Source organism: Rattus norvegicus, chromosome 19, assembly GCF_021556685.1.
Source record: "Rattus norvegicus strain SHRSP/BbbUtx chromosome 19, alternate assembly SHRSP_T2T, whole genome shotgun sequence".
Taxonomy (NCBI): Eukaryota; Metazoa; Chordata; class Mammalia; order Rodentia; family Muridae; genus Rattus; species Rattus norvegicus.
In genome coordinates, this window is record NC_141552.1 from 25,485,662 (window position 1) to 25,506,953 (window position 21,292).

The following is a 21,292-nucleotide window of genomic DNA, read 5'->3' on the forward strand; positions in this document are numbered from 1 at the left end:
TTTTTACCACGTGGGTCCTGGGGATTGAGTCAAGCTCATCAGACTTGACAGCAAGCCCCTTTAACTGTAGAGCCCTCTCATTGGCTGCCAGTTGCCTCTTTCCACAAATTCTATCCATGGTGGGATGTTTAGAGTTGTTATTCTCATGATTCCTTCAGCAATAGTGCAGACATCATTTACACTGCATTAGGAATTATAATTCATGTAGATGTCAGGAGAGCTGGAGGCGTGGATCAAGAAGAGAGCCCACTTTCAATGTCATTATGTGGTATTGCCTTAGGCCCTTTTATAAACTCCCCTGGCTTTGTCTGAGTATATGTTTGAGGTCTCTATGACTGTGCAAAGAAGTAAGAGCTAGGGATGGGCCACAAAATAGGAAAGTACTTGTTCATCCAAAAACAAAAACAAACAAACAAACAAACAAACAAACAAACAAAAATAGCTCTAGGGTGAAATATTGGTGCTAGTGCTGAACTACACAGCCAGAAGGTATTTTTCTAAGTAAATAACACTATATTGGGGATGACAATATGATCAAATATCCTACAACATAAGTTTGCAATGTTACCTACTTTTTATAAATCAAGTCTGACCACCGTTTTGGTTGTTTCCAATCCTGTCTGAGTGCATCATCACGGGAATCCCAAGGAAAATCAGAAATGGGTTCTTGAAGCTGTTGCACAGGGCCAGTATAGACCTAAATACCAGAGAGGAAACCTTGATTCTTATCTCAAGGGATCATTCACCATCCCTCTTGTCACATAACTTATGACAAGACGTCACCTTTCCTAAACTTAGCCTTTTTCCTAAGTGCTGCAGAAGGGAAGACCTGGTGTCAAGGGGTCTGGATTCAAACCACAGGACACTGAATTCATTTAAATAGGTGTAGTTTATTAATGCACACACCAATACAGTTCAACCAGAGCAACAGCTCACAACTGTGTACTGGACATTGCTAGGCCCCGCTCATTGCAAAATCCACATGGGCTCATGCACAAGCGCTGGAAATGCTTCGGTCTATGGGCCCTGACTCAGGCCATTTTACACATAATTGTTTCTATTTTCCTTGAATCTATTGGGTCCTATGTGAAGAATACACTTGGGGAACTTGTTAAGATTAACAAACCTCATAACATACAGAACATAATAGGGTATGTGACCAGCACCACACAGTTCAACGTCAGAGTTTTTTGTTCTTTGTTAGTGTTTTTCTTGGCATCCATGATGTGGAGGCGTATTACAGAACAATAGGAAAGAGCTGGCTGCTGTGTAACAAATTCGCTGCTATTAAGGTAGGTATGGGGGCAAGACCTCAGCAGTAGCCCTTAAGATGGGAAGGAGATGATGTGTTTGATAACTGAAAGGAGCTGCCTCAGCTGTGTTTCTCTGCCTGCTCAGTGCCCATTTAACATCACTCTGTCCCTGAAGAGGAACTCAAGGTCTGCCCCCTGCTGCCTGTGAGCCAGGAAGAGGCACAGAAAGGCAAGGCCACAGCACTGGTTTCCAATCCCTCAGTAATGCTGGATTTCCAACAATGTACTTGTATACACAAATACAGTGTGGTAAGTTGCAATAGATACTAATCATTTCTCACATAGGGCAGCAGTTGATTGACTACAACTAATTCTATTAAAAAAAAGAAACCTGGCCCTTGTAGAAATATACAAAGAAATATCAAGGATGGTGGGGGATGAATTCTGCCATGGACTGAACTCGTGGAAGTGGGGTTGGGAGAAAGATGCATGGTTAAATAGCCCACCAGGTTCACATTGTGTCAACTTGATTTAATCTAAGGACAAAGAAGTGCAGTATCTCTGATCGATTTCTTCTAGTACCTTTAAAGCATCACTGGGGTTTGAACTCAGAACTTCACAATTCTTGATGGGGCAACTACACTCAAGGAAGCTTAAGATTTTCATAGGCACAGTATTATGTTACATATACAGAGTAGATAATACTAAGATGTTCAGATGGTGATGTCCATTTGTATGCACTCTTAATGTGGACCTAAAAAAAGGAGAGATCAAGGTCCTTAAAATAGAAAGATCAGTTCCCGTTGTTTTCTACCATTCCAAACAGAACGACTGGTAGGGAGAGAATGGTAAATAATCGAGAATTCGTAGATGATGCTTTGAATGAAGTGTGGATTTCTGTGCTGGTTTAAAACAGGGTCTCAAGTATCACATGTTGCCCTCTACCTGGCTGGCCAGGATCACTTTGAGCTCAGATAAACCTCCTTTCACTTTGCAATAAATAGGCTTATAAGAGTGGCCTCCAAGGACTGTGCAGACAGCATTAGCCTTTCACAGTTGAGGTGTGTAACCCACAACTATAGTTTTAGCCATGTTTTTCCATGTCTACCAGTTATTTCAGATTGTTGCTGTTATATGCCTGACAATCAAGGATGCAGAAAAATAACCTGATGGAGAGTAAGGACATGGTGATCACATGGTGATCTCATGGTGCCTCTTTCGTACGTTCTGGATGAGGTTTGTTAAAATTCCAATATTGCAAAAAGCTTTATATAGGGCCCATCACATTAAGGGTCACTATGCACTGTTCTATCTAAAATGGCCTAATCAGAACTGACTCCCATATAACACTTCCTGCAATCCTCATATGAGAAGCTTGAGCTTTTAGTTTTGACTTTTTCTTTTCTCGTTCTTTCTTATTTTTTGCTATATACGTTGAGACAAAGATAGTTAAGGCCATGAATTTGCCCTCAAAATTTGAACTATGTATGTGATCAATCAGTGTTAGTGTGTGCATTCTATAAAGTATTCATTTTTTACTATGATAGATGCTTTTGTGTTTGGTGGGGTGGCCATTTCCCAGTGTACAGGTGCTGGGACCTTGCTCTATCCACTTAATGATGTTTAAGGCCTCATTTTAGACGTTTCTGTGCACCCCCTATATCTCTTGACTATTTTATTTTTCTGATAGAAGCTCATGGTACATCTTACTCAGGCCTGTGAGCAGTGCTCCTTTGGCGACATTGGTGCAGAGAGGAGAACCCCACCACCAGCATGAGGTTCCCTTCACTGGTGGCTCCAATATTGCACTTTCCTCTGCCAACTGGTCTCCACACTTTTCCTAGCACCTTAAAGACTTCAACTCTTTCTCCTAAGGAATTTTCTGGCAATTTTTGATTGCTAAGCACATGACTTCATGAGTGTTCCCCTAATACACACGCATGTTGAAACCTACCATGCAGACTATTTCTTGATGTGATATAAAGCACCTGTACATAATGAGACAGGAGAACTTTTGACTGCATATTCAAGCTGGTGTGAAATCTCAGGAAGTTTAATGGCTTACATTGGTGAATGTGGACAATTTGAGTTATGATGAGACATTTTTTGGGAAAGATTTGAAAGGAAACATTCATTTAGATGCATAGGAATTACTAAGGTTTTTTATAATCAAGCCTTGAGGAAAATTTGGCTTTGGAAGCAGGAGATGCTCAGTGGCTCTCCCCAGGAAAGTCTCCTGGAAAGGGCACCTCAGCTTATGCTCAGTACAGGGAGAACATTAGCAGGAGGCAAAGTCTGCTCCCCATGACATCTGCTGTCCCTTCTTGGACATTCTATTGTCTCCTAGAGAGTTCTGGCATCCTCTGTGATGTCACCAGTGTTGTAGTGACAACCAGTGCCCTAGTTTCTCTCAGTCTGAGTCTGGCAGTTACAAGCTAAGACATGTTTTCCCGTCTTCGCAAGCTTTTTGGGAGGGGGAACGTCGATTGTGGAGAGACTAGAGTGAAGGAGTCTGGCCTTTCGTCTCAAAGTAATGATGGAGAAAGACAGCACTTCTGGGGAATGTGGAGTAAGTTCTGGGCAGTGTATTTTGAGCTTCCTGCCAGGGTGGCTGCAGGCTTAAGCTGACCTTTCTAGCAATGGGCCACAGCAACTGGAGCATCTGAAAAGGAATTGATTTCCATGAATATCACAATTCCTTAAAGTCAAGGATTTCAGAACTTTAGTTTCCCCATCCCCACTGGGAGGATATGGTAAGGCCAATGCTATTATACTGTGAACTTCTGGTCTTTACTTTTCAGTTCATTTGCTCTGTTACATTGATATAATAACACCATCAGTGGTCATGGAGGGTCCACCTTTTCTGAGTTTAGACAGGGCAGCAATGTATTTCACTATCATTGCTTCTTTAAATACAGTGGGTATCTGACAGTAGTAACAGGGAGAGATTGTGCTCCAGGCAATAACCTTATGTTCTTAGACCTTCTCTGATTTCTTCTAACTGTCAGGGTCATTGTTTGCTTTATATATTAGAGGTTGTATGTTACAAACATTTTTCTACAATACCAAAACTATTTGGACGTGTAGACCAAGATTCAGCCTGTAACCTATTCGCACTTCTGGGGCAATTGGTATTTCACATAGGGACACTGATAAGTCTGTTGAACATATCCTCCCTGGAAATGCGTTTTAAATCCAAAGTTGTTGCCTTAGAGTATCAGGGTAGGACATCTGAGTGTCTCCAATCACTCAAGTTTTGTGGATGGTGAATTTATCATCTGAGTTCTGAAGCCACAGGGGTGAGGGTCCTGAAACCAAGCTGTACCCTGTTCAGCTGATAATAATCCTGGAGAAGCCATCTCCATGGTACATGTAAGCACATGATGTCCGGAATAGGGAACACCTGGCTGCTTACATCTCTTGGTCTCTATAGAGTAGTGGGAAAACTGAGATCCCCTGAGGAGGTCTCTTAAGCATAGACCAATCGCCTAGCAGTGACACTGGGTTCCTGGCTTGTTCTCCTGTTTAGGCCTCACTGAGGTCTATGAACACTCTATGCATTCTCCCCATGCAGGTTCACTTGTGTTCTTCTACCTACAGACTCTGGGAGAGAAACATCATCCCCTGGCACTGACCTAAGCAAGAATCAGGCCATGAAGGAAAAGGAGAGGCTGATTAAAGAGCTGCAGCTCATTACCGAGGAGAGAAATGACCTGAGAGATTGCCTGAGGTTTCTGACAGAGAGATCCATGAAGAACAGGTATGAATCGCTCCAAATGCTCTTGTTTCATTCCTGGGTCTGCAACGTCACCTTTTTCTTATCCTGTTAAGGTTTTGGGTTCTAGAAAGCTGTACCTCCCTAACCACCCTGTGCTAAACCTCACCTCCCATATAGTGGAGATTCAGAACCTGACCCTTCCTGAGGAGTGAGATTGAAAATGGACTCATCTGCTTCCATTTATTGAAAAGCAGAACTTGTGGTCTGAATGAAGAATTCAGGGATAAAGTCAGGGAGAGTGAGTTCCCAGTGTGCATTTGCAAAGCCCTTGATAGCTGGTGGCTTTGCAAGATTGTAATTGCAGTGAGTTTATGGTGAGTCTCTGTACTTGCTAGGCAGGGGACTGAGTGCTGGAAGATCCAGGCAGCAGCCTGGGGTAATATAGGACCCACCCTGAGTTCATATATTCCTAAATGCCGATGTTCATTGTATTCTATCATTTGGGGCCAGGCCACACTTCAGGCCAAATCCATATTATGAAGACCTGGAGAGAATGGAGGAGGCGGTCATGTCAATTCTGCACAACTTAGAGATGGAGAACACTGAGTTCCATGAGAACAACCATAAGCTGAAGAAGGAGATTACCTTCTCTAGGTAAGTCCTGGTCAGAAAGGCTATCACTTGTGGAATGGCCATTTCTGACTTTCTTTGTTCTGGATTGGACGGTCTTCAGCTCTGGTTCTATCTCTTGTGCTATTTACCCATCAGTGTTCCAGGGTCATTAGGACTCAGTTTTCAGTTCCACAAAAGAGTGTTCCTCATCCCAGGATTGTCTAGGCATCTTCAGAAGGCTCTAGAGAGAACAGTACTGATTGAAGTCAGCAGAAGGTTATTAGGCTGACCTGGACCTATGGTGTCACACCAGGTTTTACAAAACTCAGTGCGTGGACCACATGGTTAGCATGACCTTCTCTTTGTTCTACTTACCTCCTTTGAGGGTGTTGGCCCACTACTAATTGATGTTGGCCCCATGCATTGGGCTTTTATGGATAGTTGTAGATCCATGTTCTTTCTCAGAGGTGTGGACACTAATTGGTGTCAGGCCAAGCAAACAATTTATTCTTCCCCGAATTAACTCTTTATGGTTTGTGCAGCAGCCTTATATGTATCAAGATGCACTTTATTAAGTCTTCATGGGTATCTGGGACCTGGTAGAGTTAGTGGGACTTGGGAGTAGGAATGGGAGAAAGGGCCAGCATGATCTTACTTTGCATACTGTATTTCCAGAAATCTGCTCACCAGCTCCTGATGGAGAACACATGTAGGAAGAAGTTGGTCACACTGAAGCAGGAGAGCAAGGAGGTACATCTTGATTGTGCACTGAACCAGAAATATTTGGTTTACTTCAACAAGAAAGATAAAGACCATCAACGGCCAGAACCAGCATTATCAAGTAGGGACGAGCAGATGTGTTAGCTTAACAATATCTGATAAAATTTGCCAATTTGATACATCTTTGCTTCTCTTACCACCTTTCTAATTTACACTCACAACCAGCCAACCACCTCATGTAATGGAATTGTTCATTGCTCTGCCTATGCACAAGTATTCTAGGAAGTTAACCACTTTTCAGAAACTGAATTATTGTGCAAGCATATTTTGCTGCTCTTTTTGAAGCTGCAGTCTAGAAATGGTGACAGATGAATAACATATCTCATTATTGCATATCCATGTGATAGATTGGATCCTATGTAGAGTTTTAAACAATTTCTTGGTTCTTGAAAAATTGACACTCTGTGGTCATGTGACCTCTTGTGTAGGAAGCACCTTTGGGATAAGAACTAAGTGGAAATGTCAAATTAGTACTTGCATTGGCTTTATCCTTGGTGACATATGGACATCTCCTTTCTTCCTGCAACCCAATGAGGTCTCTTCCCATTGCCCTGTTCTTGGTTTGCACTGGTATAAGTCTGGGTCCCAGATTGGCAGCCCACATTACTGTGTGGCTTGCTGGAGATTTTGCCCTGCCCACAGAGTTAGCAACAATGATATCAGTTAAAAGGTCCATGTCGACTGTCCAATAGAAGTTAGGTGGTAGAAGGCAGCATTCTGACAGCTGGCTTGCATTTCCCCACCAAATCAGTGTCTGAAAAACTGCCTTCCTCTCCCAGGTCTCAGAAAGTGCAAGAGAGCTGGAATTGGACACACCCCAGTAAGAGAGCTTCCTGAAGAATAAGTTGCTTTCTCAGGAGTCCCTGATGACCAACATCCTGAATGGTAACAACATTTTTTGGATGAGTATTCATCCTCTGCGTTAATTTGTCATTTCTTAGAGACCCTAAATTTATATACCACTAAGCCATCCTGACTGATTGAGGTCTTACTCACTTTCTTCTTCAGAAAACAGCACTTGAGAGACAACTTGGGGGATCGCCTTTCATTATGTATGCTAGAGGAGAAACAGCAATACGTCTGTGCTTCTAAATATTCGTTAAGAATATGCTTTTAGAAGTATTTTTGTTATGATTTTAATTGAAGTTTTCTTTTTGTTGTTTCATATTTATATGTTCTTGTTACTATTTTTACTTTCAAATATTTTTAAATATTTTTATTCATTTTAATCCTGTTTTGTTGTAAAAATGTATTCGTTATGAATAAAAATTGAATTCTATCTCTTGACTCTTAAGACCATCATTCTTACTCAAGGGTTCTGTCCCCTCCTGTGGACCTAGAACTGACAGCTGGAGATGGATCTCTGCATGTTCCATGGAGCCTGGGCTAATAAGTGAATTCAAAGTCTCCAAGGGGTACCCAGTGTGATAATGTCTTTTGTGTGGATAATGTGGCTGTTTCTCCGACACACACTTTGTGATGTAATCACTGACATGCTTTACCCAATTGTTAGGGTCCATGTGGTTCTTCTGAGAGAGCAGCAGATGCTCTACCCTGTGAGTCATCACCACAGCTCCTGCAGGTGGCTTTTGTTATTCCACATGAGGTGCTGTATTAGGTGGACAGGATCACCTACAATTAGAGAGATCTCAGGAGATGTGTGTTCACAGGGAACTTACTGAGCCGTGCGTGCTCAACGTGTTAGGTTGTCAGGCATCCCTACAGGGCTCTGGTGTTCCCACTGCTCATTGTGGGTCAGGATCATCCTCCAGCATCACTTAGTTTTCATATTAGAGCAGATCTTTCACCTATTATCAGTGATGACCATATGTATTCTGCACATCTGATAAAATACAGAATAGAAACTAGCTTCTCGTAGGCCAGATTGGCATAATCAGTTTTTTGATTGTTAGCAAGAAAATTATTTTAATCTAAGCAGTTTAGGAAGGAACCTCCAGAGCATCCATAGTGAATATAGCTTGCAGCTGTGAACACAGGTTTCTTTTGGAGAGCAGGCCTGTGCAGGCCCAGAACCTAGGTGGGACAGTTCAAGCTACCCTTTTTCCATGGCCAATCTGGGATCGTATTGAGAATGTATTTTTTCCAGGTGACTGATTTCCAATTTGTGGAATTGATCTAACTTACTGAGAGTGGAGGTGACTCAGAGAGTTAAAGTACAGAAGGACCAATCCAGTATGTCCACAAAAGCTTGCTGTCACCCCAGGGCTTTTAAAAGCTCAGCAGCTAGAGAAGCAATGTAGTATTTGGTTACTCTCATGCTTAGGTCTAGTCATTCATTATAAGCTGACCATGACACAGAAAGAGTCATCTGTGTCACAATAGAAGCTAGTTGTAACTAGATTCACCCCACACTATCACATCACTACCGTATTTGAGGTTCTCAGTTACTATCTAAGAACCTGGAAGAGGCCTGGGTCTTGCTACACAAACTCATAATTTATGTCTTCATGACACTGTGTGCTTTGTCCTGTTAATGCTACCATTGGCATACAATACCTTGGATACTTTGTGCTGACATCTGTGACCTGAGACAATAGTTCATGTCATCCTATCCTGAATAAACTGTCCTTAGAGTACAGTGTGGTAGGAGGGGCCTTCTTTTCCTATGAGATAGCAAAACATTTCCAGTCTTCATTCAAGTCTGACAGCCATTGTCCAGGGCCTGTCTTGAGATGTCCACCTTTTCAGCTGAGAGTCTTCATCCAGGCTGCTCTGTAATTCTGTAGAAGATTAATAGGGTTCCTGTCCTAGGATTTATTTCTGCATGACTGTACTTGCCAAACATGCTCAAAGCCCTGTGATCCACCCTAGCCCTCTGTGCTTTAGAAAAAGAAAATAAAGAACCACATTGCACTTGAAGTTTCTCCTCCAACAAAAGGAGAGCCTGCACAGGGCCTTTAAGTAACTCTAAACCGCAGCTTCCCCACAACTCCCTCCATCAATTCCATGATTGGTATGTTTTCATTACTACTCACTTTCTTCTGTGTGCAAAGAATGTGCACCATGTCAGTAAAGTGTGTGTGTATGTGTGTGTTTTTTTTTTTTTGTGTGTGTGTGTGTGTGTGTGTGTGTGTGTGTGTGTGTGTGTGTTTGGTCCCTAGTGAAAACTGTCGAGATACATGCAGACTCATGCTACTACTGTCCCATGGTACCTTGCAGGGAACCCTGAAATGGTGGCTACTTTAATACAGTCTAAACCGGGTGTGCATGGTTTCTGTAAGGTCACCACTACAGAGAGCAGGAAAAGCTTCAGTAGTCACATGGATGTGATCAATCAGTGTTAGTCATGCCCTTCCAGCATGGTAGACTGCAGGTTGTCTGTCCCCATCACTTTGCTCTCTTGTGCCCAAACAATGCCAAGGTCAGGGCCATTGAGCCGTGAGGCAGAGGCTCACCACCCTCAGTGCTGCCTATGACCCCTAAGACTGTCTCTTTCGGGTGTGTGCGTGCTGGACACTCATGGATCCTGAGATCTCCGCAGCTGAGGTGAAACAGTACCGGAGCCATTGCAATGTGGGCACACATTTGGTTGTGGAGCTGGGCCACTCTTTGACTTTTGGTGAGTGGAGAGACAACTGTTGGCTGAGCCTTTGGTGAACCGGATGGCCCCTGGCCACGTCAGCAGTCAGCAGTATCAAAGCTGAGAAACCAGTGTTTTATGTTCCATTTTGTCATCGCTGGTCAGTGTTCTGATGCCACAGCACATGGCTGGCCTCAATCTCCCCATGTGGCCACAATCCCTAATTGATATGGCCTCCACTTCCCAAGTGCCACTGGGATTTCTGTAGAACCCCTAAGGCAGCAGCAAGCAGGAGCCCCTGGCTATTCCCTCCCTGCTCTCTGGATCTGCAAGTCGTTCTGTGTACATATGGCTATGTCCTCATATACTCTTGATGCCATGATACCTTAATAAACACTTGAATCACGCCCTTTCTTACAGAGACCCCTTAATGGCCAGTTTTCAACTGCTACCTGACACCATCTATAATCGCCTGGGAAATGAGGGACAGTCTGGATCAGACTGGCCTTTGAGCATGACTATGCGTGACTGTCTTCGTTGCTGTGGGAGATGCCAGACAGCCTCTTTTCTGATCCTAGAGTCCCTATACCCAGCCACTTGTCCCCTCTACAGCCAGACCCTACTTCTGCTCCTAGGCACTGTCTTGGACTTCCTTCCCTCAGGTGGCTTCTCTCCTTTGGCTGCTACAGAAACCTGTTATGAGGACAGGAACAGGGAGTTAAGAGTTCAAAGCCATCTTCCCACTGATGTTCTTTCTCAGAGGTCAGTCGGACACTTAAAGAGTTTTGTGTATACATTTTATTAAGCAAGGGACAATCATGCATCAGACACAGGAAACTAACAGGACATCTACCGGACCTCCTTCAACACCTGGGCATCTCTTCTGGCCTGTGCTTCTGTGTGCTGAAACCTGAGGACCAACTTCCTGTGGTGTTTCCCAGGATGACAATGCACATTACTACACTGGCGTAAATCCTCAAAACTCACAAACAGCAACAGGACCGCCACAGGAACGGTTCTACATCAACAGATACCACAGACCAGCAAGCAGAAGCATGGGAGGGTGGTGCTGTGGTTCACACACTTCTCTTTCATCACTAGGGCAGGTGACCCGCTGAAGAAAACAAGGAGGCAGCAGGATGGAACAGGAAAACTAAAACCCAGTCCTTGCATTAAACACCCAAGCACATTTAGACTAGAAGAGAGAAGTTTGCCAAGAATGAGGGCCACTTTGGACATCCATCATCAATAGCCCCGGCTATCTAGGCCAGCATCAGATCCAGCCGTCTCCAGGCAGGTGTCAGCCAGGCCCTCAAGGGCACTAAGAGCATTAACCATGAAAAATAGTACAAGATCTCTGCCTCTTGCCTGCCTGACAGCCAAGCATGTGTATGCCCTGGCTATGCTCACGCTGGGACCCCTGCTAGATATTAAGATATAGAGACCTGATAGTTGATTAGGACCCTGTTAGAAAAGGAAGACACCGGATATTTCCCTCTGGCATCCATATGTGCATGCATGGTTGTACAATCTGGTAGAATCTCTCTCTCTCTCTCTCTCTCTCTCTCTCTCTCTCCTCTCTCTCTCTCTCTCTCTCTCTCTCTCTCACACACACACACACACACACACACACACACACACACATATTCAAAGTTTTGAAGGACAGCAGAAGAATCTCTGGGACTCTAAGCCTGACCAGCCTCATCTGTGAGCCACAGCTTCTGTGTGAGAGCTCCTTTGTGTGAGATGCATAGGGTGACTGAGGAAGGTTGCTGGTGTCCATTCCTGGCCTGCATGTGCATGCATACAGAGACATGGACACATGCACATGCTGAGTTCCCCTCATCCAATCCTGAAATCTGAAAACACTGAATTCCAAATCCAGGCATTCTCCTAACCAGCACATGGATGTTCACAGTCATCTGCAGAATCAGATCTAGGGGGTCCCATGACCTCCCCAGCTCCCAAGCAGCTACATGTGTGCATCTTAGACACTTCTCACTCACCGTGAAACAACCTAAGCCACAAAACATCCCACACCTTCTTGGATGGGCCCATCCCTGGGGGAGTCTTGTGTGTTCTGGGCTTCAACTCTAGGAAGGATTGGCCTTGTTTTATAGGATGTCTTATTACTTGTATCAGTAGAGAGAGAGAAAAAAAAAATCCAGTCCTGGAACCCTAGAGGACACTGCCATGATGTCACTGCTGTGCTGGCAGAGGCTTAGAGATATCTCCATGATCCATCCGAGTCACCTAGAGCTCAGGGAATGATGGAAAAGTCCATGTGAGTTCGCCCAGCGCTTGCAACCATGAGAAAGCTTGGAAAACACAGGGCACATGTGGTGTTTGATCCTGGGTCAATTCAACCCTCTTGAGCCTGCAGCTAAGACAAACAGTTACACTGGCCTGAGTGCACAGGCCAGATCTCAGAACCTGTTTGCCAACCATGGAACACTCTGGATTCCTCCTCTCAGCTGGACCTTGATCTGCTACACCTCATCCACCCAAGCTTCTCAAGAAATGAAGCTACCAGGTTAATACAACAACAAACTGAAGGCAACAAGAGCCTTCAGCCGCCCTGTGGCAGTAAGGTCAGTCCATAGGTCTCCTGTCCCTGCACCGTCAGTACCTGTGAGAGCCATGGCCACCTATTCCCTTCCAAGGTGAGAATAATTATACCCACAACCTTGCTTTCAACAAATCCTGCCTTGGCCACTGGTGGGACCCTCATGAGATGCAGCAATCTGATGCAGACCTCCTCAGACACTTTGGCTTCCTTTCTGGCTGCTGGAGCTTGGGCCCTCTGGTCTGGCCTAATGTAGGATCAGCAACATCCAACTCTGTCGGGCCTCAGGCATCCCACATTGGGGGCCCTGCTTCACTCCTAGGTGCATTCTTTTCCCACATCTCTTCAGTCTCTCCCTCATCCCTAATTCCCCTCGCTTCTCAGGCCCAGCCCTTCAGTCTCTGATGGAGACTGTCCTGGAAGGACAGGAGCCCCTCCCCTGAGATACTCTCCCACCCCATGCTGCTGGGCTCTGACAACTCTGCCCTTGGGCTGACTCATCTCTACAGGCACAGCCTGCTGCTCCCCTGCCCCTGCATCCCACTTCCTAGCTCTGCTTCACACAAACACTCTAAGATCTCTACACTGGATTCCTGTTCTATTTTGCTCCCTCTCTGTCCTCCAGAAGTTCTGCTGCTCTCTCTCACCACAGCAGGACCCACCAAGACACTGCTCCTGACCCCAGCAGCCACCAGCAGCCCAGGTCATGGGGCTACTAACAGCTTTGGCCCAGGACTCAGGGCTCCTTCCTTCTTCAGTATCGAGTCCAGGCTGAGACCATCTGGCCTGCTGCTGGGCCCTTGAAACCCTCAGTCTCACAGCCTCTGGGCACTCTGAGCCCTATTCCTTATTGCTAACAAGTAGCTGCCCAGTCAAGCAACATGGGCCTCACTGGCTTCATGCTGTGCCATGATGCTTTCCCTGCATGGCCGGGGATGAGTGCATGCTAGGATTATGTCTGGAACTAGACCTGCAGGTAACACCTGATGGGTTGGCCAGGCTGTCCTCGTACTCCTTTTTTTTTTTTTTCTTTTTTTCTTTTTTTCGGAGCTGGGGACCAAACTCAGGGCCTTGCGCTTGCTAGGCAAACGCTCTACCACTGAGCTAAATCCCCAGCCCCCTCCTACTCCTGTTCTCAGGAGATTCTCCTGACTAAGCCTCCCAAGTGCTGGGATGAGAAGTATGAGCCACCATGCCAGCTATGGGTCTTCAAGTGTGATGAAAGACTGGGATCTGTGGTCCTGGTTACTTCCAACAGTGGGGACACCAGTGTTCTGAGCATTCTGTCATCTAGGACTTATATTCCATGTACTTCACACGAACACTGTGAGACTTCTGCATTGGTTACCTGTTCTCTTTGAAACCTGTCTTCAGGTATCTGACAGTGGGAGTCTCCATGAAGTTTTTGTCACCCTGAGGATGTGGCTATATTAATAAGCTCAGGCAGCATGCAAACACAGCAGAGGTTACAAACAAGACTACCAGGCTGGGGCCACTAAGTGATAGAGTGCTCCTTTGGCATGGTGAGGGCCCAAGTTCTCTTGCAACCAACATCTGCTGGGATGTACCTCAGTGATTAGGCACTTGCCTAGCGTATGTGAGGTCCTGGGCTCCATCCCTAGGACTAAACCCTCATCCCCTACCCTGAACTCACCAGGTCCAGGCATCACTGTCAATCCTGAGGGCTTGAGTTTGATCCTTAGGCCCTCTCTGATACAAAAAGAGAAAAAACTCCCTTGATTTGTGTTTGACCCCTACATGTGTCATGCCCGCCCCACTTCGAGTGTACAATTAAGGAAAGCATGAGTAAGTGGTTGAGAGGCACTCACTGCCCTTGCAGGAGACCCCAGTTTGCTTCTCAGCACAAACTGCATGTGACTCAGCAGGTCTCAGGGTAGAACTGGATATGTGACCCTGTGCTAAAGCACTGTCCTGAGTGGGGACTGCAGCTTCTGAAGAGGAATGCAGGCCTGGCCTCCAGACCTCCACCTTCAAGTCCTGTCTTGATGCCCTGGCAAAAGAAACTCCTTCTCTCCAGAGGAGCACTGCACTCAAATGAAACCTCAGTGATGAAAACTATCTGTCCCCAAAGGCACTGAGCAGAGATAGCTTCCGTCATGCACCTCTGCCCATCCCCAGTTCCTCATGTCAATAACTCAACCTTTCATGAAGTAGATGGCAATGCATGAGGTAGGATGATCAGTAGTTTACTGGCCAGTCTGGGCTCTATGAGATGCTCTCCCTGAAATCAGAGCCAGCAAGAAATTCAGCATGAAAGCTCTTTGTAAAGAAGCTCAATGACCCAGAGCAGAGCCTGGAACCCCGCACGGTACGATAAAGTGACTCCCATGGATTTTCCTCTACCTTCAACACTCATGCTTTGGCATGCACACCCCTACAAGGAGATCAATACACATGGAATAAAAAATTAAACAGAAACATTAATGACGACAATGCATACAATGTATTAAAGGATCCCGGGAACACTCACTTAGCACTTTCCTTTCCTTTGTCTTGGGAACAGCACCTGCACCAGAGACTGGAGACTTCCTGCAAGAGAGGGAGGAGAGATGCACTGTTCATTCACCTGGAGAGCTGTGCAAAGACCAGAGCCACCCGCCTTTTTCCGACAGTGGGAGCTGGGCCCAAGTGTGGTCTGTTCCTACTAGAGGAACCACAGGAAGAGGACCACCTTCTTCAAACCTTCCTGGAAGTCAGAGCACTGGCTATGGACGTCCCTCAATCCTCAGAGGACTCTCTTTCAGCGATGGCTCAGAGCCTCTTAGGACAGAGAGGGACCAGAGCTTCCCCCCAAAGCAAGATCCCTGTCTTATCTGACAGTTATGAGGGCTTAAGGATGGGACAGAGGATGTGACAAGGTTACATGTAGCACAGGGGCTAGGTTAGTAAGGCAATCAAAGAGGAAAGAGACCTGGAACATTCCTCATCTGTTCTTTTTGCTCTGTTCATAGGGATGAGGGGCAGTGTGGGGTAGAGGACTATGTCACAGCACAGCCTTCTCTGCACATGGTTAGCTTTCTAGGCTGCCTGGTCACTGTGACCAGCAACTTTTCAACTGTGCCATTCTACTACCAAGGCTGACACAAGTGGTGCACCATGTAGCAATAGGACTTTACTGACTTAGCAACATTTGGAATCACACAATGATCATGTGTCACAGAAGAGTTTTTTTTTTTAAGAAAAGGATTTTAAAAAATTATTTATTTTGTCCTTCTGAGTACACTGTCCCTGTTTTCAGACACAACAGTAAAGGGTAGTATATGAGAGTAGAAATGGTTATGAGACACAATGTGTGGTTGCTGGGGATTGAACTCAGATCCTCTGGAAGAGCAGTCAGTGGTCTTAACCACTGAGCCATCCCTCCAGCCCCAGTATATTGTATTTTCAATGTTGTTTGTTTTTATTTCCTTTTTCACGTATGTCTGTATGGCATTTCTGTGAGTACAGGTGTGTGTGTGCCTGTGTAAAGGTCAGGGACAACCTGAGCACAGGTCCTCACCTTCTACCTCCCGTCCATGGCTGTGTATGCTAGGCTAGCCCTTCCCCCTAATCCTAGAGACTGTCCACTTTAGGCTCCTGTCTCCCTGTGGGAAGTGCTGGATGACAGACACTACTGCATCCAGGTTTATGTGGCTTCTAGGGACCTAAACTGTTGTTGGGTTTGTTCAGCATGAAAATAAACACCATTTTCACAGCCCTGGCTGGGCCAGGCAGCGCACAGGTCTTTGCTGCTCTTGCAGAAGACTTGAGTTCAGTCTCCAGCACCAGGGTCAGGTGGCTCACAACCACCTGAGACTCCAGGTCCAGGGACTTCCAAGCTCTTTCTGGATAAACCTACATGGCAAAAGCAGGGCTGGGAGCTGGAAGACTCTGGTGTTGGCTTCTCCCTGTAGCAGGGGGCAAAACGTGGGCATGTGAGGTAACATGGAACCCTGTTATTCTACAAATTGCAGAAGCTCCTGATGTCCGTCATGGTGCCCCAGAGCCTGTCCACCACTCATGGAGGCTTCAGGAACATGGCCGTTTCCTGACCTGTGTGCACTCTGCATCCTCACTCTCTACCCCCTGCTTTTCTGGGTTGGAAGTCTCAGGTGTAGGAGGCGCCAACCATAGGCCTCTTCCCTTAGCATTTCAGCATTTTACCCACTTGACCTTCACCAGGCATCCTTTGCTCTACACAGTTACCTCAGCCTGTGACCCTCATCCTCCAGACTCTAATGAAGCAAACACCCATGTGTGTGGAGCTCTCATAGTTAGCCAGGGCTAAAGGGGAAGGCAGAAAATCCTTCATGAACTCTAGAGCTCCTGAGGCCTAGGAAAATGTCTATATCGGGGCTAAACTCATGCTGACCTGTAAGACTACATTTTTCCTTTAAACAGAAGGATGTGTGGTGGTGTGGCACAGGCCTTTGATCCTAACACTTGGGAGGCAGAGGCAGACAGATTTCTGAATTCTAGGCCAGCTTCCTCTACAGAGCTAATTCCAGGTCAGCTACACAAAAAACAACACTGTCTCCAAGAGTAAAACAAAAAGAGAAAGAAAGAAAGAAAGAAAGAAAGAAAGAAAGAAAGGAAGGAAGGAAGGAAGGAAGAAAGAAAGAAAGAAAGAAAGGAAGGAAGGAAGAAAGAAGTGAAAGAAAGAAAGGAAGGAAGGAAGGATTCATATTTTGTATACAATGAGATGCCTGCCTGTCTATACCTGAACCACCATGTTAACTATAACTCTTGTCACATCTGTATTAATTCAAATACTGAAGGCCAAATGGTTAAATCTTAATGACTATACAATTGGGGGGTGGTGCTGAAGAGATGGTTGGTTTAGTGGCTAAGAGCAGAAGACCAAGGTTCAGTTCCTAGTGTCCACATGGTGGCTCCTATTAACCTGTAATTGCAATTCTAGGGAATCAGTCTGGACTTCACGGGCACCACACATACCACATGGTGCACAAGCATTTATTAGGTGAAACACTCAGGCACATAAAAAAAGTAAATAAAATATATGGTTAACAGACACTGTGATTCAGGAAGTTCTTAGTGACTTTGGTTATCATTTCTCTCTCCCAGAGACCTGTCTTCCTCATGGCTCAGCCTCCCTGGCTTCTAGGACATTTCCTAGCTCTGTGGAGCATGAAGTACTCAACACCATAAGCCAAGCATTGCAAAGCAAACTGCACCTTCACTACTACACCTTCACCATGGCTGTGTCTAAAGGGAGAGACTTGGAATCCCACAGAGGCAAGGCCAAACCTGTTGGGCTATGTGAGCCCAGCCACTCAATAGTCAGATCTATTCCTGTCCTTGGCTATGGCATGAGGCTCTTAAGACAAATTAATCTGAAGGATATCAACAGCTATGCTGTTAGACCTCTCATTGCTCTGCCCGACCTCTAAGCTCCGTTTTACTGGCTCAAATTCACACCCGAACTCCTCTCCTGCCTCAGCCACCATCAGCTCTTCTACTCCTCTCCACCTGTGCTCTGAATAATCCACACTAAGGTGGACATTAACCTCTTGTGGACCTCCAGACGTATGCTTGTGATTACTCTTCATTGGCTGTTTTGTATGGGTAGGCGGGTTCTTCTAGTCTCATGCAGAACACTGCTCACACATTTTGGATCTTACAACACCCTCTTGATTGAGAATCCTGACTAATGACTGACTGAGTCTTCCATCCCTGAAGCCACCCTCTGTCTACCAGTTCAAGATGAGAATCTCCACCCTAACCCTAGGGTGTCCAGTTTCATCTCAGAAGCTAGACTCTGAACTGCCCAATATCTTTTGGATCTCTGCCTCTAATTCTCTGACAATTCGTTCCTATTTTTGGTTCTTTTTTTTTTTTTTTTTTTTTTTTTCTGGAGCTGGGGACCGAACCCAGGGCCTTGTGCTTCCTAGGCAAGCGCTCTACTACTGAGCTAAATCCCCACCCCACCCCAGTCCTCTTTTCTTTAAAAAAAACCACCACATTTTGTTGTTTATTTTTTGAGACAGGGTTTCTCTGTTCGGCCCTGGCAGTTCTGATATGCTCTCTGTAGACCAGACTTGTCAGGAAACCAGATATCTCCCTGCCTCGGCCTCTTAAGCACTGGGATTACTGGATTTTGCCCGAAAGTTTAATTAAAAATTATTTAGTGGCAGTGTATGTTGGCACATGCCTTTAATTCAATCCATTGGGGGGTAGAGGCATTGTGAGTTCCAGGACAGCCAGGGCTATATATTAACACCTTGTCTCAAAGAAAACAAGCCAAAAATAAAACAAAAATGTTGCAATATGGTCTTAGGTATGTAACTGAGTCTGTTCTTGAACTCTGAATCCTCCCACTTTCACTCAGGTGCTAATCAGCAGGCTTCTGTCTTGACTTTAACTGAGCACTCAGGGCTGCCATGACTGTTACCTCTCCCAGTGTTAACTCCTGACTCTCTCATCAGCATCATCACAAAACTCCTGTCAAGAATTAAGGAAACCTGAATTCTAAGGAACTCCAGTATTTCCAAAGCTCACTCTAACACAGATGTATCCTATGCTGAAGTAAAATGGTGACAGCTGGAGGTCTTAATTCCAGGACTTGGGACAAAGGGGTTGGAGGATCTTGAATTCAGGGTTGCTTTTACGTTACAGTGTTGGTTAAAGCAGGTTTGTGCTGCTACAAGATACCCTGTCTAAAACTATACTAAACACTCCTAAAATGAGACAGAGGAGTTTGAGTGGGCACAGATGGGAAAGCTGGGCACTTTGTGGCTAAGCCACCTGCTGCCAGCACCAAAGTCCATGCACAACCCCGATTCTGAGCTGCGTCTGGGACCCTGCTCAGGAGAATGCAGCAAAGTAGCTCAGATCCAGGGCTTTTGGTCTAAGAGGAATTCAGGTAGTCACACTTTGGATGCCAGTTTTCCAGCTCAACTGCCTGTCAGCACAGGATCTGGTCTTAGTCATGGCTTGACACCCCTAAATTCCTCCCAGGTGTGCTCTGAATTCACCCTGTGCCCTGTTCTGATGAATCTGCCATTCTCCAAGGGAATAGCCTCAAGAAGTCCCTCTCATTTGAAGCACCACTCAGAGTGCACTAAACACTGCTGGGGAGGGGCGTGGCCAGCATAGCACCCACCCCTTTTAGCTGTAGAACCCCTTTTAGCTCTAGAGTGAGCACTGCTGTGCATTGTGGAACTTAAGCAGTATCCCAGCCTTGGCCTGGGAAGAGCCATTGACACCCACACTTTCTGGGGCGACATTGTCTCCTGAGGATAGAGTCAGGCCAGGAGCAGCAACTGATGTTCACGAGAGACAAATTTTCTTCACCTCCTGCCCATGCTGGCCCTAGGATCTGGGCTTTTTTGGTGACATGAGTGCTGAGCCTCCCAGGTAGATGGGTTTTCAGGGGTCAGGTGGTGATTGTCACCAAAGATATCCATAAGGATAAGTCATACTGTACTAATTCCCATATTAGATCCCTTCTCACAGGTCACAGAGGCCATAGTGGGTCCTAAATGTGGAGTCAGGTTCCTGTGCACTTTTGAGGAGACTGGTCAGACGTTTAGGCTTCGTGATATTTTGTTGGCATTATTTTGGGGGGATTTTATTTTTACTCTTGGGGCCAAACCTGGGGCTGCCATGTGGAGGGAAAAGGCTTTGCCATAGCTGTAGATCATCCCTAATTATAAACTCCTGAATACTCCCAATCCTGGAACTATCTAGGTCCCTCACATGATGCAACCTTTGGGGCATTCCTCACATAGAATCATGGGGTGGACTGCATCCCAAAGAGAGACAGTGGGAAATGTTCCCCAGTGTCTCCCTGTGGCTGTGACGATGGGAGTGCTGACCAGTGGATTGCAGGCCCCATGTGAAAGCCTTTTGGTTTCTACTTGAGTGGAAACTTCACCATGCCTTTTTTTTTTTTTCTTGAAACACAGGTTGCCCTGGAACTTACAGTCTTCCATCACCCTGACTCAGTTTCCCATGACTGGGATCATAGGCTTAAATTACTATGCCCATTTTTCTTTTTTGTATTTATAAATCTGCTAAAAAGCCAGAAGGATCCAGAATGTAAAATGGTGCGGTCCAAGGCATTTCCAACAGGGGATTCTTGACCTAGGAGTATCCAGACCAGTGTTTATTGTGTGGCTACTTCATTCCCATAACAGCTTATATTTGACAAAGAATTCCAAGTTGTGATATCAGTGGGCAGCAGGCAATATCCCACACAGCAGGACTGACTCAGGTTGTAATTATGGCTGGAGAAACTTACTAGGACCCTGGTAATCCTAAAACCCTGGGGCCTTTAGATAGCCTTAATCTGATCTTCCCCCCTGTGCTATGAATCAATTGCTCTTGAAGGTAGATATGAAATTACAGTCACTGTGAGGCAGGAGAATTAGGACCCTACGGTCACTCTGGGCTCCATAGGAAGAGCCTGTTTCAATAGTAAAAGGGGTCACCTGTGAGTTCTTACTGTCTTCCCTGAGGCCTTCCTGCTGGAGTTAGAATAGCTGTCTCACCAATTGAAGTAGAGGGCAGAATGCTGGTGCCTTCTATAGTGAGGACTAGTGACAGATGGTCTATGGAAATTCTAGAAAGGTCTACAAGTATTTATGTCCTGTGCATGGGAACTGTTGGCTTCCCTGTGTCCTTTGCCTTTATTTTGCAGTCCATGGGGCACCTGGAAATGTCCCCAAACCAGGCTGTACACGGGGCCTGTCCCATGACTCTCACTTGCACTCAGAGCCTGCCTGATAGTCATAGGTCTGACAGAGCCCTGACACCTGCAGAGACCACTATAAGGGACCCTGCAATCCCCATACTGCCCA

At 45.7% G+C, this 21,292-nt stretch overlaps 1 protein-coding gene across 1 annotated transcript; it reads left to right on the forward strand.

Annotated features, from left to right (window-relative positions):
* Nucleotides 1-3,665: 3,665 nt before the first annotated feature.
* Nucleotides 3,666-7,641, forward strand: LOC147999244 (uncharacterized). Its single transcript, XM_087596717.1, has 6 exons — nt 3,666-3,822; nt 4,854-5,013; nt 5,482-5,625; nt 6,259-6,424; nt 7,143-7,248; nt 7,372-7,641. Exons 1-4 carry the CDS (start codon nt 3,696-3,698, stop codon nt 6,278-6,280), a joined length of 453 nt encoding a protein of 150 aa, XP_087452843.1. The 5' UTR covers nt 3,666-3,695; the 3' UTR covers nt 6,281-6,424; nt 7,143-7,248; nt 7,372-7,641.
* The last annotated feature ends 13,651 nt before the right edge of the window (nt 7,642-21,292 follow it).

Excerpts from the sequence above, each read along its gene's own strand:
- LOC147999244 (XM_087596717.1), top strand. The coding sequence starts at position 3,696 with ATGTTTTCCCGTCTTCGCAAGCTTTTTGGGAGGGGGAACGTCGATTGT. Across the intron at positions 5,014-5,481 it reads GAGAGATCCATGAAGAACAG|GCCACACTTCAGGCCAAATC; the intron begins GTATGAATCGCT and ends ATTTGGGGCCAG. Across the intron at positions 5,626-6,258 it reads AAGGAGATTACCTTCTCTAG|AAATCTGCTCACCAGCTCCT; the intron begins GTAAGTCCTGGT and ends CTGTATTTCCAG.